The sequence below is a fragment of the Lutjanus erythropterus genome, chromosome 6, assembly GCF_056507025.1.
Source record: "Lutjanus erythropterus isolate fLutEry1 chromosome 6, fLutEry1.hap2, whole genome shotgun sequence".
NCBI lineage: Eukaryota > Metazoa > Chordata > Actinopteri > Lutjaniformes > Lutjanidae > Lutjanus > Lutjanus erythropterus.
Window position 1 is genome coordinate 12,245,422 of NC_139322.1, and position 19,579 is coordinate 12,265,000.

The 19,579-nt window shown below is 40.1% G+C and overlaps 2 protein-coding genes across 4 annotated transcripts in view; one reads left to right on the forward strand and one right to left on the reverse strand.

Moving 5' to 3' along the window:
• Window positions 1-1,596: 1,596 nt before the first annotated feature.
• On the reverse strand, window positions 1,597-4,742 carry taf11 (TAF11 RNA polymerase II, TATA box binding protein (TBP)-associated factor). 2 transcript variants are annotated; one of them, XM_084720634.1, is made up of 6 exons: window positions 4,632-4,742; window positions 4,047-4,273; window positions 3,196-3,329; window positions 2,994-3,081; window positions 2,813-2,909; window positions 1,597-2,701 (listed from the first exon to the last, which is right to left on the reverse strand). In XM_084720634.1, exons 2-6 carry the CDS (start codon window positions 4,230-4,232, stop codon window positions 2,571-2,573), a joined length of 636 nt encoding a protein of 211 aa, XP_084576760.1. In that variant the 5' UTR covers window positions 4,233-4,273; window positions 4,632-4,742; the 3' UTR covers window positions 1,597-2,570. The 2 variants fall into 2 exon arrangements, with proteins under 2 accessions (XP_084576760.1, XP_084576758.1); XM_084720632.1 differs by having other exon boundaries at window positions 4,468-4,713.
• A 1,620-nt stretch (window positions 4,743-6,362) lies between these two features.
• Window positions 6,363-19,579, forward strand: part of anks1aa (ankyrin repeat and sterile alpha motif domain containing 1Aa) — a 91,973-nt gene continuing 78,756 nt past the window's right edge. Inside the window, exon 1 of one of the 2 annotated variants that reach the window (XM_084720635.1) lies at window positions 6,363-7,434. In XM_084720635.1, the coding sequence (XP_084576761.1) occupies window positions 7,256-7,434 (179 nt within the window). In that variant the 5' untranslated portion in view covers window positions 6,363-7,255. The remainder of the gene's footprint in view (window positions 7,435-19,579) is intronic. The other variant, XM_084720636.1, reaches the window with a different exon arrangement.

Sequence of the window (19,579 nt, forward strand, 5' to 3'; positions counted from 1 at the left end):
ATAGAGCTCATTCAGGATGTTGTTTTACTTTTGTATATTTATTTAGATTTTTCAAAGCATGTTTTTTTGTTTGTTTTATAGTGTCTTGAAGCCATATCAATCAAAGAAAATGACATTTTAAAAAGCTGTGGTACCGATAATGTATGCGCACGCAGTGTCGTGTAAATGACCAAATTCACTACAAAAACTTTTTTCAGTAAGTTTGATCCTGATCTGCTGCAGATTTTATCTATCAGGCCAGTTGCCATTTAAATTTTTGTCACTTTTCTTTTCTATGCATAAATCTGTTATGCATGGATTCAAACAATGATGGATTTGTTCATCAAAGATATAACAGTATAACATTCATTTTATGAATGCTTTCATGAAATAGGCCTCTGTGAGCTACAGTTTATGTACAAATGGTCTATTGTTGTTGAATCAGTGGTTTAGCTCTTGGAGGTACATTATCTTAATGGTTGCACAGCTGTTAGAACTACCTTCAACCTCTATTCATCGTTGTCTCATTGTGTGCATGGGAGACCCCTGGTGGCTGTAACTTGCCAGAGCACTTCCCATTCAAAACATTATTTTTAACTTTTCTTTTTCTTATTTTAAACTTTGGTTGCCTTGCAAGCTATGAATGACAGATTTCCTTGCTGAAAGAGGAATGTAAGATATTTAAGCAATAGAAAGAGCTTTGGTGTAACCAAAAACATGAAAAAGAACACTACACTTTTGTGGAATTCTTCACTTTTTAAAGTGACTAATATCAAAGAAAAATGATAAGGTTTCTTTTCACCTGCATGTGTATTCAGCACATCCTCACTCAGTGTAATAAAGCAGAGGTACTGCCCTTTAACCTCAGTATCACTCATAGTTGTGATCTTCTCAGCTTTTGGTGTTTATGTTTTTGCATGGCCTTAGTAGACAAACATACCGTGGTACAAAATTTAACTTCCGGAGCCGGATGCAACATGTAGCTGTGCAGTTTATCGAGTTTCCCTCTCCTCAGTCAGGCCTCAGTGTTAAGTAGCATCCCTACTCTGCTGACAAACTGGTGCTCTGAGTTCCATCTGCTCACAACCATGCAAACAGGAGGAGATGGACGGAGTTAAGGCGAGTGTTGTTCTCTCTCTCTTGTCATTAAACTGTCCTGGCAAAACGTTTGTCACTGGAAAGAAGATGCATGTACTGAAGTGGTGTATAGTTAATGCCTTGTGAATTACTTGCACTTGTGTGATAAATTCACTGGAAATTGCACTTGTTTAATGTAAATCACATCAAAGGATTACAAAAGGAGTCCTTGTAAAATCTTCCGAAGTGGCGCAAATGTTGGCGAGCCTGTGGACAGTATTTTTGTCAGTTGTGTAGAGTTACATTGAATTTTGTATTGTCTTTATCACTTCATTGAGACTAATATAACATTGGTTCTGTGAACCAAAGCTAGTATGTGGAAAATATTTTAAAAGTGAAAGAATAAATGATTAATTGCTGAACACATTTCAGTTGTGCCTTTGTGTTTTAATAGACACACATATTTCTGTGTAATCATCTATTGCATCCATGCCCAACCCCCCCCCCACCCCTCCAAAAAAAATACAGAAACTTGTCAAGTCTCACTCCAGTGATTTTAATTGTGTAACCCATAGTTTGACTTTAAAGGCGCAGTGAGTAATTGTGGAGAAAGACAGTTGACAGTTGAGTCTCATTCCCAGGTTATGAAATACTGAAGTTTTGAGAGAGACTCAATCGACTGTCTAACCGATCTGTGATTGGCCAAAGTCTCCCATCAACGGCTGGATTTTCTGAAAACAGGAGCAGGAGTCTAGTTTTCTTGACTTGAATTTCATTGATGCTTAAATGTTATTACAGAACTTTTGCCCAATAATGCCAAAAATAAAATACAGACTTCCTATATAAAATAATTCCAAAGAAATACTGAGACAAATAGCATCAATTCTAAAAAGTCACTTATTAGTCAAACTTTGTCTGAAACAATTTTACTGTTAAACTAGATAAAGGTTCCATATATTATACTGATGGAGTGAGTAATGTGAAAGTCAGCTACTCAAAATGGCGCTTTTATAATTTGAAAAAAGGATCCAAACAGTTGATGAAATGTCAGTCAGTTGAGTATCAAATGTGTGCTTGAAAAGCTATAAAAAGAAACAAAAATAGAACAGTTTTGTAATTCAAACCATTTTAACTTAAAGGCATCACAATTTCCCACCACCAACGTCGCTTCTTTAAAGTTCACAGGTTCTTTAAAGTAACCGAGGAACAAGAATGAAACATTACATATTTTCAAGTATAAAACATACTGTATTTACAACCATATTACATATAACTTCACACCATTTTGACTGTATGTTGTATCAAGCATTTATCTTAACAAGTAGAGGTTAATATCAGGTCTGAGTATTGACCATCCTTTAATACTACAGTCATCAACCTTCAGTCTGCTTAGTTCTTAGAGAATAATCAGTGTCTAGTTGGCTGCAGTATGGCTACCGAGGCTTCATGACAAGTTTTCCCAGGCTATAGCACCACCTCTTTTTATCTGTCCATGATCCCCATTAAAGGGTGTCTCAGTGAAAGAGGATGTGCTTGTACTTGGAGTTGGGAATCTGATCTCTGCTCTTCAACCTCCGTACAGCTTCCCTCATGTGTTTGGGCTGAAGCGGTGGTGTATCTCCCCACTTTTCACAAACATCCAATGCTGTAAAGAGAAAGACAAAGTATTCAGATACATAATAGTACAATATGACATGTTATATTTACTCAGATGTTTTGGTTCATTTGGTCTGAACGATCACCGTTTTGTACTCACCTTCCTCAACGATTTCTCCAGCAAAAACCTTGGAAATACCAGACATGGCAATCACCACGTTCTGAGACACTGATGATCCTGTTATGGACTGGATCAGCTAGAAATTGAGAAAAGGGACATGAAGCTAATAATGCAGTAATGCAGAGATTTAAAAACATGGTCCATGTTAATAAAAGCTTACCCTCTTAATAGCAGCCTTAGGGAAGGCAGAACGTCGGTACATCTCATAGCGATTCAGCTGCTCCTCAGAAAATGACGACACCAAAACCCTGTAAAACACAAGAAGGGAAAAAAGGGGTGGTGATGGTGAGGTTTACTGGGATGAGACTTCAACAAGTATTTTTAGGATTAGAATTGTTTTCTATTAGAAAAATTAGTCTTACTGCATCTTTTGTATTTCATCCTCATCAACCTTGTGGCGCTTCTCCTTCTTCTTCTCTGGTTCCACCTTCAGTCTCTTAGAAGGAGGTTGGCCAGAGGAGGGTCCTTCTTCCTCGTCTTCTACAGCTGCTACTTCCTTCACAGTGGAAGAGAAACCACTTTAGAGCCACTAATAACAATGAAATGCCACTTTTAATACCACTTAAACACATTAATATTTTAGAGGCAATGTTCATGTAAATACTCAGCGGATAAAATTCCACATTTTGTTTGTTTATTTTCTTAAGGTTACTTGACTATCAACATTATTCTTGTGTCTGACCTATTTCATATTAAAACAGTGAAAGAAAGGCAATGTATATATATAATGAATTATTAATTTACAGTGCTATAAGTGCTGAAACAAACAGTCCATTTATCAAATATTCTATCCACACAAAACAGATTTCAAATTTGATAATTAATTATCAATGTGAGGCAAAGTCTGCTACTTCCAGCTTCTCAAAAGTTAAAATTTGTTTGCATGCCTGTTTGATATTATGCATTGCCCATTTGAGTTTTATTTTATGGCTGTTGGTGAAAACATCTGAGTAACTGGGGTTCTTATGCCTGTTGATGGGTCGCATTTTAGTTTTTCAAATATTGACTTTACTCCAAATTCAGATTTTTAATCTTCAGTTTGGCTAACGTTTCACATTTAAGATGTTTGATTTTTGTTGTGAAATGCTACGTATCATATCAGCAACAGCATCAAAAAATACAAGGGATACCAAGCCCTTGTGATTTAGTTAGTAATTATTGTAAGGAAAACTTTGGTATGTTCTTTAAGTCTGATTTCCTCTCCAGAACTCACAGATTTAGCGTTAAGCTCCTGTTTGGGCTGATCTTGCGAGGATGACTCTTTGTTTTCATCTGCAGGTTTGGCTGTGGCTGGTTGAACATCTTCAGCCTCTTCTGGTTTGACAGTAGGAATGTCCTCATTGGAGGACGATGCTCTCTCAGGTGTACCCTCAGCTTTGATCCGTGCAGGGTCGGCCATAATCACTCAGTCCCTCCGACGCGGTCTGACAGCTTCAGATTCTGTAATGTGATACTGAATTGGTTAGATAGTACCCAGTTCGGCTAATGCATATACTAATACTTATCAGTTTGGCTTCCAGCAAGAGTTTCTGACGTAACACGACGAACATTTTTATTTTAGGTTCAACGAGGGGTATACGGTTTTATGTTAATAATCACAAAAAAGATGAAATGCAAATACAACATGCACCTACCCTCTCTGCAGCTAGGCGTCAACAAAACAGCGGCAATAGCCAAGCTAACGGTGGAAGTAAGCTAACGTTAGCTAGCTGACAAACTGGCGAGTTAGCAGCTATAATTTTACGTTAGCAAGTAAGGTAGCTAAACTAACCTATCACGTTAATATCAGTGCACTTACAGTGAACTAAATTTAAGCATATCCAAAGAGCAGAATGGGAATGATAGCGTCCAAGTCTGCTGTACTTGTTGTTAGCACAGTACTCTGATTTCCGTTTCCTGTTTTGAACGAACTTTATAGACACTGACAGCAAGGAACAAACAGAGCACGCTGCAAGGACATTCTTTAATATTATGGACATATCTGGAGACGATCTAGATACTACACTGAGGGAATTAACTCAGACAATTGGGTTTGGTTTATAGAATAGATATGTTGTTGATGGAATCACTTTGGGTGGACAGTGAAAATAGTTTGTACTGCAAAGCTTTTACAATCCAGTAGGTGGCAGTAATACAACTCATATAGATACCAACCGCCATAAAACCTCAAAGAAGCAGCAGAAGAAGACGACTATCAAATATATTCTCATTAAACAATATCATTATTGTGTATTTTTATGCCTCAGCTGTAGGTAAACAACTTTTTAAACGCAGTATTCCCATATAAGTTAAATCTTGAGAAGGGCCCGACTGATTCTGAATTTTTGGGGCTGCTGCCGAGACCAACATAAAGGACAAAAAATTCTGATATCAATATATCAATTGAAATTCTTTATTCAAAATACAATATACAGCAGACAGTATATACACAGAAACACATTTTTTGCAACGATCCTTCAAACGTGGTTAATTCTTTTGAGAAAGATGTGTAATGAAGGCAGGATATTTTACAGTATAAAGGCATTGTATGCAACATTTTCCTGTATGGACTCAAAACATAATCCCTTTCAATCATCACGTATGACCCAATAGAAATGTGAGGTGGTGGCTGTATGTGCAGAGACCCTGCCCTCTGCCTGTATTTCCTTATTTTCTCATTATCTTGCTGTGCTTGGGATGCCCTCCTAACCCACAATGTCACCTTTTGACATCCTGAGAATGAGACTCAACAATCAACTATATTGCTGATGCATTTACAAACAGAACAACAGAACAAATCATATTGATTCTACCTTTAATAATAAACATTATTGTCCATCAGGGCACTGAAAGAGTAAACTTTAACCTGTATTTTTAATAATTATAAACATCTATGAATAAGAAACAAACAGAAACAACAAATATATATATATAAATATATATATATATATATATATATATATATATATATATATATATATTAAGTCCGACTTAAGAAAAATGACCAAATTTGCATAAAATGTTGTCTATAATGCTTACAAATAAAAACAATCTTCATTATGTTTGTTTTAAAAAAAATCAGATAGGTGTATATCCGACAACATATATATACTGGTAGCAATGCAGCTCTGACAGACCAATATTGAGCCAATAATATCGGTTGACATTGGTTGATATATCAGTTCTACTCTACTCTTAAAGGGATAGTACACCCAAAAATGAAAATTCAGTCATAATATCTACTTACCCTCATGCCACTTAAAGGCCGGGTTTAGGTTTTTAGTTCACAAAATACTGCTAGAGTTTCACAGGAAAACAGCATTGCATTTAGGAGACTTGGAGGGAGTTTATGGGGTTTTTTTGCTGTTGCTGCTGTTGTTTTTTTACATTTGACACAACCATTCACTTCAATTGTTTGGAAGAGTCTGCAACGCTGATTTCATGAGAGACTCCAGCAGTGTTTTGTGGACTAAAAAAACTAAACCTGACCTTTTATCAGCATGAGGGCGAGTAGATAATGACTAAATTTTCATTTTTGGGTGAACTATCCCTTTATGGCACAAACAACGTTACAACATCCAGATAAATCACAGTTTGGACAATCATCCCTACTCTTAACTTTAACTATCACTCATAGGACTGTTTATGTCACCTGATAAGTTGTTATGAAATGTTCCTGTTCACACCCATGAGGGAATCTGATATAAATTCCCATAACACTTCCTAGGTATTGTCAAGGAAACTTAAAACCTTAGTTTCCATGGTTATCAGCTTGTTCACACTAGTTAAAATTGGTGGTATGGCATATTTTAACATAAAGTTTCTGAATTCTAACTTCAATTATAGTTTAGATGATGTGTAGATGAGTGACTAATAACAGTAAATAATTAAAGGGCTTGGTTAGAGAATTTGCTGTGGACTCTTGAGGTGACTCTAAAACAGACCTTTGAAGCACTGGATGGGTATAATCCGACCCCTCTGCCCTCAGAGTAACCCGGGCGCCATCTTGCTTTTGCCCATCCACCTCCTGTATGAAGCAGCTAGGGCGGGGGTGTTTAGGGCTTGCGTGTGTGTGTGTGTGCATGTGTGTGTCTGACTGAAGGGTTTCGGATTGGAGATGGAGAAAGAAAGGGCAGTTTCGAGGAAGTGACGGACGAGGCTCAGGGGACTGGTCAGAGGAAGTTTGCTCGATGGTGGTACCGTGCTGCTGAACCAAACTTTTCCCCCCTCTGAGCTCCGGCGGCACGGTGGATCGGTACGGACGGATCCAGCCGCGGAGGGAGCTTTTGTTTCCTCGCCACACTCGTTCCCAGCACTGAGGAAATAACTTGAGGGAAAAAAAGGGGGGGGGATATCGCATAGAGGAATTTCACTCCCGCAACCAAGCCCCCCTTTTTCTTCTCCTCTTCCCCGCGCCTCCTCTGGTTTTCTCTGGGATCCGCGATGGGGAAGGAGCAGGAACTTCTTGAAGCGGCGCGGACGGGAAACCTGGCCGCGGTGGAGAAGCTTTTATCCGGGAAGCGACAGTCCGCTGGCACGGGCAGCGGATCGTCTGGGACCGGTGGAAGCGTCAACAGCGGCGGGCACGGCGCCTCCTCTCATCCGCTCTCTAGTCTGCTCAGGTAGGATCTGGAACAGGGAGGAACATGCGTATATAACTGAATGGGAGACAGCCAGCACTGTTGTCCCTGTCTAATAATGTGGGATATCATTCACTCTTATGTCTCGTAGTATAATATCTTGAATATTCTTTACTACTTACACAGAGTAATGCTTTATTTGGCACTGCCAAACAAACAACATAAAGCAGTGCAGCGCAGAAGCAGTGGCTTGCTTCTTTGTTAGCTCCCAGCTCTGTGTGTCCCTGCCAGCTGTACTGTAATGTGCACAAACGGCCTGGTAGCATTATTGTGCAACTTACCTACAGAAATCTGCAATAGAACAGCCCACGGTCTCTTTAAAAACTAACACGGATGTATTATTAATTGCTTACATGCAGTCTAGACTTGCATACTCACTGGTGGAGGAGAAAGCCAGTTGTCAGAGCCAGACTCATTTTCAAGCAGCATTATTTTCCTGTTTGGAAATCTTTTTTTTAACTAACTAATTTTCCTTATTTCACGTGCTTAATGTAGGCAGGATGCAAAATTAACTTTTTGGCTAGTGAATGTTTAAATTTCACCAGTCACTCAATAGATCACCAGTTTCTTTGGCTGGTAAGTGAAGCAAATCTACCAGCCACTTGCGTATTGTACCAGTATTTGGATGGTAGCTGATACTAATGTTGTGCCTTGCAAGCATGGGCAGATTTCACCTCCATCAGTGGTTACAGGAGGAAGTCCTTGGTGAGATGAACATTTGATGTGGTTTTTCCACATCCATTAAAAATCTGCCATGCATGGTTTGAAAGGTTTAGCTGCTCTGTTGAGGCATTTACTTGTCACCAGTGCTTTTAGTGCTGCTCCTTTTATTAGCTGTGACTTCTGATTTTAAGATGCGAAAGCAAACTATAGGTTAGTCAATATACAGTAACTGTCATCCTTTCCCTCATACCACATGTGCACATACTGTAGTGGTATAGTAGTAGGGCTGCAACTAATGATTCTTTTCAATATTATTTAATCTGTTGATTATTTTCTTGACCTCGATAGCCAAAAAAAGTGGAAAATACTTGTCACAATTTCCCAGAGTCAAAAGTGACCTCTTCAATTTGATTCTTTTGTCAAACTGACAGTCCACAACTCAAAAGTCTCTTCATTTTCTATCATAAATGACGAATAAAATCAGCAAACCCTTACATTTAAGGAGCTAGAGCCAGCAAATGCTGAAACAATGGATCACTTGTCAAAATACTTGACAACTAACTTTCAATCAACTAATCAATTAATTGTTGCCGCTCTAATTTGCAATTTGGTCTTCAGAACAGATCTTGGTCAAGACATTGGTAATGAGCCAGAGTCCCCACTCCATGGTGACTATTTTTGATAAAATAAGATTGCATCGGATTCCTCCCAGTGTTATGAAGAGGCAGCCTGGCCTTCCTCTAATGCACCATCCCTTTAACTGTGTGCAGATGAGGGCTGCTGGGTAATATTGAATAATAAAGATGCAATATAGCACTGTAGATCTAATAAGTTCTGGGTTTCATTTTGTCCTGCAGCAGATGTTATCTGAATTATAGGCTTACAACAACAGGACTGTTGAATTTCACAGGGCTGAAAGATATTGTCTGAAACCATATGATGCAGTTTCATCATGCATCCACAGTTGAGACAGACATTGTGTTGTAAGCAATATGAAGACCTACAAAGACAGAAAAGAACAGCTTTGTTGTTGAGAAGGTCCTGTTAATTTAGGCTACAGAGACTGCTATCTATATGTCTGCCTATACATAAAAGGGAAATGTAGTTTGTATATAGTATAGTTTGTAAAGGGATTGAGGCACTTAAAAGCAATGTAGGGTTGTGGACAGGGTCAGCAGTAAAACATATTTATCCTCCTACAAAGAGGGCCACCTAAAAAATCAATATCAGTTAAAAATATGCTATATTTAGAATATTTTCAGTGCTTAACTTGGTCATCAGACAGCCTTTTCCAATATGAAACTGCCATTATATAAGCCACACATTGCTCTCTCTCACTCAACCAGACTCCTTTGCCAAAAACAGTAATTTTACCTTGCAGAACATGGGAGTTGTTGGTCTACCACTGCCTGAATTTGTTAGTTTGTTTCTTTTGTTTCTGTTATTTTGTGACTTTGGAGAATCCAGGGTAACCCTTTAAAACACCGAAGTTACACAATAACAAAAACAAACTCACAAATCGAGGCAGTGGTAGACCAGCAGCTTCTGTGTTCTGTGAGGTTAAATACTGATTTTTGCCAAAGGAGTATGGTGGCTTTTGAGGGAGCAATGTTCCATTTATACAAAGGCAGTTTCCTGTTGGAGAAGTGTGTCTGATAACAGAGTAAAATGGGAAAATATTCTAAATATAGTGTACACTAAACTGACATTGATTTTTTTTTTTAACTATCCCTTTTAAAATAAAAGTTGCAGCCAGCCTAAGTAGAGCATGTCAAGAGGCCTACAAGTGGCTGCACTGTACCATTAGTTTAATGCTGAGCTCATGCAGGTGAGCACATGTCAATCAAAATATATTGCTCCTTGGGGAGCCCTGTGCCAGCCACCTTCCTTTGATGGACAAGTGTTATGACGAAGCTTTAGGTGATGCATCGCTGCGTTACTTAGAGCAGACTGCACAATGTACTCAAGGTAATTACATTAAACCCTTCTAATCGGAAATCCAATTCAGAGATGTCATGCAGTCAAGCCCGGCTCTGTCTCTCCCTCACAGATCTGTGGGCGGACTGGAGATCCCATTGTGTCATCTATTCTGACTTGAGCAATCAATGTTTGGCAATGATAGCAGCTCTGGGAAATTATTGGCTAGACTTTGCAGGAAATGAATTAACTAGGCCTGCAAAGACTTAAAAAGCCTGTTGGACACCCGAGCTTACAAGAGGACAGCGTCTTAGAGTATAACAAGCTGCAGGATTAGTGACCGCAGGGCACCCTGGGGGACTGTTGCTATTATTTATGACATTTGATTTACTTTGCATAATCAAAATGTCAATACGTTTTAAGGACGGCACGGTAAATTACTACAGTGGTTCAGGCTGTCCACTGGTGTCTGTGTTTCCTTTTCCTTCGGTCCACCAGAATTGCTTTGTAACCTTTTCATCATCCTTTGTTAGAAAGTGTAGGCGTGTAATCCTGTCAGAGGAGATTTGATCTGGAGGATCTGTCTCCAGCAAATTTGAGCCCCTGTTTGCTGTAATGTCAGCATGTAGAGAGGGATACATGTCCTTCTCTACATGTTGACACTACAACCAACAGTTAACCGACCAACTTATCCATAGTCAGTGTATTACGTACAGTAGAAGCTGGTTGACACGCCCCCAGTGTGGAGAAGTAAAAAGGAGCACAAGTACAGAAGCCAAGCAGTGTACTGCTGTGGACAGAGTCAGCAGCTATATGTGTTTTAGTCACCTAAAAAAAGTCAATATCAGTTTAGGGGTACGCTATATTTAGAGTATTTTCACTGCTTTATCTTGCGGTCAGACAGCCTTTTCCAACAGGAAACCACTGTTATTTTAGCCAAATCTCACTTTCCCCAAACCAGCCAGACTCCCCTGGCAAAATCCTTCTTTTTACCTCGCAGAACATGGGAGTTGCTGGTCTACCACCGCCTTGATCTGTTAGTTTGTTTGTGTTATGGTGTGACATAAACAGTCATTCAGTTAGACCTGTTGTGCCTCCTGTTGTTGTGGTAAGATGTTTGGCCACATGCACAGAGAGAGTCAGAAACAACCACCTGTTTATTGTATAGTTTAAACCGCAGGCTATAATGCAGATGAATGATCTCACCTAATAAGCTTCATTACTATTCCTTAAAGGTGTGCTGCTGTGTGTGTGTGTGTGTGTGTGTGTGTGTGTGTGTGTGTGTGTGTGTGTGTGTGTGTGTGTGTGTGTCCTCTAGATTTTTGGCGTTCTTGCATTGGAATGGGATGCATGTCAAGACTTGCGGTGTTTTTGTAACCAGGCAGTTGTACAGCTCTGCTCTGCGGAATGTCTGCTTTTCCTGGGAGGCTGCATCCCAGCGGTTGCCATGGGATAGAAATTGACCCCGGCGTGTTTAACACCGCCACCGCCCCAAACATTTGTTCCGTGGTGCTCCATTAACACCCGAAATGATGTAGGCAGGGCTTCCTCGAATAGGAAGGTCACGGTGTAACCTTTGTGGTGGTTGATGCAGAAGTGAGCTTGGTTAGTTGACACTGTGTGTTGGAACTATATAGGCCATATTAGTGTCTATTTTAGGGCATGCATTTGCTGTGTTTTCCTTATAATAGAGCATTAGCTAGGGCCCCATGACCCATTTTGATCCCAAAGGTCTACAGGAAGAGCTCTTCACTAGCACTTCCTGGCCCGGGTTGTCCAAACACAGGCAGCTGCTGCGGTCAAACCGGAGGTAAGACAAGTCCCTGGCAGAGAGAGTGCTTGCCCACTGAGGGGAAATTAACAGAGGAATGCATGGAGTTCTGGACAGACGCTCTGAGAGCTTAGCCAGATGAGGGCTCGTCTCCCAGCTTCACAGCCGTGTCCTTTGTCCCACTGACAAAGCGTAGAATGACGGCTTTTCAAATTCATATCAGTCCCTAAAGACCATTCTTAGGATTTTCTCTACTTTTTTAGTTTTACAAAGAAAATTAAGCTGTCATGTGGATAGAATGGGACCACCTATTTTGAGTATCACACTAATTTAGGCCAATACAAGTAGGCCCTTTGCAGTATTTGGTGATAAAGATCAGCTTAAGATCTTCACAAAGGCCTCTTGAAATATATTTTCTCTCTTTAAATGCTAGCGAGGTAAGCATTTCTGTCAGGGCGATGGCTTGGTTAGCATTTTAAGAGGCTTGGGCACAACTCCAGATCATTCCATGCCATTACATCCACAATTTCTGGCTCATCCCAAGCAGATCCATGCTGTCAGAGTGGTGTCAGCTGAGAAACTATCTGCTGCATAAGAACTAGCACATGCTGTCCTTTTTTTAAAAACAAAATATCCCTGGAGCTTCTCTGTTATTAGGATCTTCACTGACTGTGAAGGTGCACTGTAGGACTCGGGATGGTGTATCTGCAGATGACAGGCTCACAGCGGGGCTCCAGCACCCTCTGGATTTCATAGTAGCTATCAAAGTTCAGGCGAACTGTCTCACTGCCTGCTGTTTGTGCAGGCAGACAGCGTTAACAAGGACACTTCTTTCACTTTTACAGCACCGGGAAGAGCCTCAGATCATTCTGAGGTAGCTGAAGTCTGGGCAAACAGCATGCCTGGCAGTCACATTTCGTCAATTGTTGACCTCTGAACCGAAAGAAACTGTAGCTGCTTCAACCCAAGAGGGAGCAGTGGGAGCTGGGAAATCCAACACCACCATGTTAGCATTCCAGGAGCATCTGAGTTTGGGATGCTCTGCTCTGCGCGTTATGTTTACGGCCTGTGTTTGTGTAGTCTGAGAAAGCAGGCAGAGAGGCACTCGGTAGCAGTGATGAATTCCACATATGTGTGTGTGTGTAGGAGGGAGCAGAAACTGACAAATACAGTGTAGTTTCCATGCAGTATGTAGCCATCTTTATTTTAACCTAATGATGGTAGGCTAAATATAGCTTTCATCCAAGTGGGTCAGGGGTTTCTTGATTAATTTGTGGAGGAAACATTTACAACATTTTCTAGGAGTTGTCGGAAATAGAAAATATATCTTATAAGGATGCAATAATGCTAATACCAATTATTTTAATAGCACTTTGCACTAGAGGTGCAACGAGTAATCGATCAGTTGTCATCTATGAAATTAATTAATTGGTAATTGCTATTTTTTTTAAGTCAAATCTCGGCTGTGAATATTTTCTAGTTTCTTCACTCTTTTATGACAATAAATTGAGTATCTGTGGGTTGTGGACAAATCGAGGCATTTGAGGACATCTTGGGCTTTAAGAAACATTAATCAACATTTTTCACAATTTTCTGGTATTTTGTATACCGAACAACTAATCGAATAATCAAGAAAATCATTGACAGTGAAAATAATAATTAACTGCAGCCAAATAATCTTTTTATAAGCCAAATAACACTGTCCAGCGCCACCAGACTCAATTGGCAAATCAGTAATTTTCCTTGCATGACACAGGAGTTTCTGATATAGTGCTGCATCGATCTGTTAGTTTGTTTGTGTTGGTGGGTGACTTTGGTACTTTAAAAGGTTAGCTCAGATTCTCCACAGTCACACAGTAACACAAACAAATTAGCCAGTCAAGGCAGCGTTAGACCAGCAACTTCTGTGTTCAGCGACAGCAGGATAAAGCAGTGAAAATGTTCTAAATACAGCTTCAGTGCTGGTAGTCCTCTCTGCTTCTCCTAACTGGAGGTGTGCTGACTGACATCTACTGTAGGTAATACGGACTATTGAGAACTACATCATACAACCCCACTGCAAAATAATCCAGACAACCCCTTTAACAAGTGAGACACATTAGTGTCTATTAATTCTTTGATTGCTAAGAAAGAAACTGTCAGTGTAGTTTCCTTCTTTCTGTGCTTCCTGTATTAAAAGAAACAGAAAGTTGCTTATGTGTTGTTTATGTGTTTGTGTCCTGCTTATAAAAAGAGAAGCCACACACAGTTACTGAGTCTTTGTGTGCATGTTTATGTGAACTCCATTTCACCCCACTTGCTGAAAACCTTATAATAACAAATGGACAAATGGAAAAGATAAGGCTGCTGAGGTTGCAGTGTGTCTCTCTGTGTGGTGTCTGTTTTTGAACACATTTGTTGGAAGAGGTACCAGAACGACTGGAGACTTCAGGGCCACCTTCACGACCTGCGCAGGCCTACGTGTGTGTGTTAGCCGGCTGCTAGCAGCCGCCGACCCAGACATTTTCATCTGTCTGGCCTGGCCCTGCTGGCTGGCGTCTTCCTTTCTCTCCCACTCTGCTGCTCTCAGCAGTCCTCTTGCCCACCTGCTGGGTCCACGCCAACCTCCACTCCACCTCCAGACTTCAAACATGTTGTACTTGGAGCCAGAAAAATGGCACTGCCTTCAGTGTGTTCACACAGGAAACAAATTAACCCAGATCTTAAAATATCGTATTCCCTTTTGCTTTGATATTTGTGCAGCCCATACAAAAGAAACATAGAAAAGTACTCTGAACTGGATTAGCCTCAGCATGCATGACTAAACAGACTGGCAACAATCTGTAACTGTGAAACGCGCCTTCTTTCACTTGCATGCAACACATCAATAATAAGGTGTGACATGTGACAAGTGTTACAGTTACAAAAACGTCAAAATGGCTGTCAAAGTTTACAAATGACTTTGCTGATGAATTTTGTGAGAAAACTTGAGCAGTACACAAAACCTTCAACTGCGCAAACTAGATCAGACAGAAGTTGTGTGCTATTTCCAGAAGTGGGTTGTCAGCATAACTGAAAATAACTGCCCATCCATCCGGCAAGATTTTAGTTGAAACTGAACATCAGCTTGCTCTCTCAAGCAAAATGTTGAGGGGATGCCGGTGTGAAACATTGAGATCTGTGTAGTTGTGCGCTGGCATCTGCTGTGAAGTCAGTGTGGGAAATGCCAGCTTGTTGGAAGACAGGCTGTGATTGAAAGTGTTTTCTGTCTTTTCTCGCCCCATCAGATCTCTTCTTTCCCTCTATATTCATCCTAGCTTTTCAGCCTGCCACCGGTGTTTTGCATGCCCATCATTTTGATTCAGCTGGAGCCCATTTGACTGCTCTGATCATAGTCTGTGGGTACATGCAGTCTATTCACACCTCCTGGTGCAACCAAGTTGCTCTGTGAAATGCTCACTATGGTGTTTATGAGCCGTGAAGTCTCAATCAGGCTCTGTTAAGGCTGTGCACTATGACCGAGTTGGCAAATTAGCTATGATTTTGCCTTCTTCATTTCGGTATTTTCTGTTCCTTTTTACTTGAGCTGTTTACTGTAGGACTGAAACAAGATTAACATGTTTCAGTTGTGCTGCACACCTTTTTTAAAACAGAGGACTGCTTGCTTACGTCAAACATTTAACAGTAACCTTTTTGTTGCTTTATCTGAAAATAACTTTTGGATTGATTGCCAAGAAAGTTTGTACAGGTATTCATGGTTCCTAAAGGATCAATCCTACTGATGATGAAGCCCTGGCTTTTCATCTAGAGCCACCATGAAGTTGACATGTGTGGTTTTTGGTGTAATCTTTTGACAGCTATTGGGTGCATTTGCCTTAAAAGTGGTCCAGGCATTCACACCCCGGTCATTTTGCTAGTTCAGTGAAATGTTGGGATTTGTAGAAAATCAAGGCCTAACCTTAAATGTTGAGAAACATCAACCATATAATCAAGAAATTCTCTTGTGAAATAGTTTTGACTTGTTAGTCATAAACTTATTGAAGCCTTGTCACAGCTGTGTCATAGATTTGACGTTTGTTGCCTAATCTGTTTCTGAATAATTCACCTTCTTCTTTTTATAGTGTGTAACATCCTTCATGATGAGTGTGCAGTACTTTATTACAGTTGTAGTTCTTTGGTCCCAGCATGGTATCTTGCCAGAGATTTTAGTTCATTAAGTCAGTGAGAGATTTCCTCAGCAGGCCTGGAGGACTCTGGCAGGTACTTCAGTCTCTCTCTACTGAGGAGAAGATGTTCAGGTTGGCTGTTTGGCCGTGGGGCATCTGGTTTCAGCACCCGCCAGCCGTATGCATAATTAGGCCCAATTTCCCTGACGGTGGCTGACATGCGCCAGTCACTGCTGGGCTCAGTGCCCTGGGCCAGACTAATCCCTGGCAGTGTGGCCACACTGCTAATAAGCTGACAGACAAATCGGTTTATTTGACACCGGGTTCACACTCACCTGGGTTCTTATTTACTTAAACCTATAGCTGAATTTTGCATTGCCTATTCCACAGGGCTCCATAAATAAACATGTAATCATATATCAGGACTTTTGGTTCCATTGGAAATACTGTAGTATCCTGATGAGATAGAAGTATTAACTTTAAATAGGCCTGTCTTATACTGTTAAATTAGTGAACTTGTTGATGTATGATTCATGGACAGGGCAATTTAACTAGTTATTCATGTTTATCCTGATCATAATAGCTAGCAAAACAATAGACATGCCTTTTTCTACCTGCTTGGCTGTAGAAATTGGCTGAGAGGTGAGTGAATCAGGGTTTGCTGACATCTTAAAATTTTCCGGCCGGCTGTCATCAGCCTATGAACCAGCAGTTGTCAGTATATTTGTGTATGTGTGTCCCCTTTACACCACCTCCCATCCTCCCGAGTCGCAGCAAGGCGATATGTTTGAGCAGCGAGTTGGTTACGTTACGTATGTCCTATGTTCTCTATATCCATTAAACAAAATAAATTCGCAAAGTGTAAGAAAAGGAAATTTTCTCACACCTACTTTCCTTATTAAATGGTGCAGAAACCCATGTTCTTTCTGAATTCAGGTTTCTCTCTTTTAGTGAATCAAGATGCACTCATAATTGCTTGTTTCCTCACTTTAAAACACATCATCCAAAGTCAAGAGAAAAACAAAACAAAACTCACCAAAATCATCTTGGCTTGTCTTCACACTGGCTCAACAATCACCATCTCTGGCTTGGTCAAACTAAATCTTTAATTCACAGCGTTGGATAAAAAAATAATCCCTTTCAATCATCAGATATGTTCCTTTATAGATGTGTGTGTTTGTGGCTGTATCTGCAGAGACCCTGCTCTCTGCCTGTATTTCCACACTTTCTCATTATTTTGAAGTGCCTGGGATGCTTGACCAACTCAAAACGTTGTTTTTTGACATCCTGGCATCTGTCTGGTGCTTCTACAAACAGTTCAGACAAATCAAACTGACTCTACCTTTAACTGTGACACTTGTGTTGTCCACTTTTCCCATGAGCTGTGATGTGGTGTGTCCCGACGGCAGTGTTTCAGATGAAAAATGAGGTGGAGTTCTCAGCTAGTTGAGGAAACTGGCAGCACACACCACAGTACATTACATTCTTAGATTTGTCATATTCTACCCCAGTGGTTCCCAAACCTTTTCTGGCATGCGTCCTCTTCAGAAGCCAAAACAAAAGTTCAACAAACTATGTTGAACTAAAGAGGATGTTGAACTGAAAGATGCAAAACAATCGTGCTGTGGAACTGTAATGTGTTGGCGAAGGCTCGCTGTCTGGGGATAAAACTTGGTGGCCACAGGAGACCACCTACATGGAATATTTGGTGGCCATAGAGTAACTCTTTGTGGCTGTGGGCCACTGGGCCATTGTTAATGTCACACCCTGACATGGATCAAATTATCAATACAAACTTGATTCAACTGAATGGCAGATACATTTAAACACATCAGTTAACTTAATTGAGTTGATAGTTTGGTCACTTGGCAGGAGAATCGGGGCTTAAGACCAAAGTCCAGTTTTTTTTGTCTGTGCATTTAATTACTGAGCTCTGTGACATTTGGACTTTAGAAGAAATCACAGTGGAGATTTATGTTTAAGCCCATATATTTTAGACAACTGTCTTTTTAAAATGCCTTCAGTATGTGTGACTAACATCAGCAGACTAATGCAGAGAATACATAAAAGAGAGAAAATGTTATTATCCTTCCTCGTCTCGTACTGGCCGGGCTTTGTACAACACAGAATTACAGCCCCCCAGAATCTTTTTCAAACTCCAGCTTCATCCCGCTGATATTCCCTCAGGGAAATTAAGGATTAGCTCAGCCTTTCAAACAGGAATTCCTCAGTCAGTTCGCATGAATGTGCCCCCTCCCAAACCAAATCAACTCTGTTTTGCCCATTGCCCTGCTACGGGCCTAAGCCCGTCCCTCAGTTAGGTTGGTTGTGAGCCGTAGTAAGAGGATGAAGTGGATTGTCGAGCAGCACTCTGACTCATGCCCTTGAGTGCCATGCTGCCAAAATGAGGACGTAACACTTGGACTGCACTTAGAGTTGCTACTAGAGGCAGCAAATTTTAACACTACCACAGTGAAAAAATGTAACGAGTGGACATCTTCATTACCTCTGCATGCAGCTGATTTGGATTGATTAACCCTGATTAGATCCGTCTCTCAGAGACTGACATCATATTGTGATTTGTGATGCAGCATTACACCCCTGTTGGGCTTTGTTTGGTCATGTGGCTGACGTGACACAATGTTTGTAATTCTGAATGGCATTTTTAGAACTTCTGGCAATGACACATCAGAGTCACGACTACTGAGGAGGATTAATGTGCAAAGGCATCATAAATTTTAGCCTTTATTATAGATTTTTTTAGCCTAGAATTCATGACTTGAATGAAGAAAGGGAAATTCTTACAACATGTCTGATGGTACATCTGACTTAATGGAGTTTTATTTTGAACAGATATTTTTGACACTGCAAGTTGAAAACATTGTTTTCCAAGAATTAGGACTATTTTTTGTGTTATTTTTTATTATGGAGGCCACACACAGTCCAGATTCTAAAAGACAGTTGAGTACATAAATCACATCTAGACAGATGCATAATAATATGAACACGACTCAGATAGTTGCATTAAGCTTTGTCTAAATAAAACGTACTCCTCCCTTTAACTTCAAGGAAGTAATGAACATTTGAGTAGGGCTACACCTGAAGGTTATTTTTATCGTTGATTATTTTCTCAGTTAATCGATTAGTTGTTTGATCTATAAAATGGCAGGAAATGGTGAACAATATCAATCAGTGTTGCCCAAGATGACAACCACAAATGTCTTATTTTGACCACAGCCAGAAGATATTTATTTTATTGTCTTAAAGGAGTAAAGAAACCAGAAAATATTCACACTTAAGAATCTGGAATCAGAAAAGTATAACTTTTCTTTCTTAAAGAACTACTCAAACCCAAAATAGTTGGCGATTACTTTAATACTTGATTAATAATCAATTAATTGTTGTGGTTGTATATATGAACAAACAATGTCACATATAAAAATCCATAAAAATCTGCTCCTCAGATGGCAATTTCAATTAAAGCTGGTCTGGTCTCTGTGAGATCCATTTAGAGAATCCATTTAGATTACACTTCCCTAAATTGTTCTATTGAAAATAGATTTCATAAATAATTTTTAACCAGTCTTCTCATGTTGTTGTTTATAACCACATCAGGCCTTTTCCTCGCTGA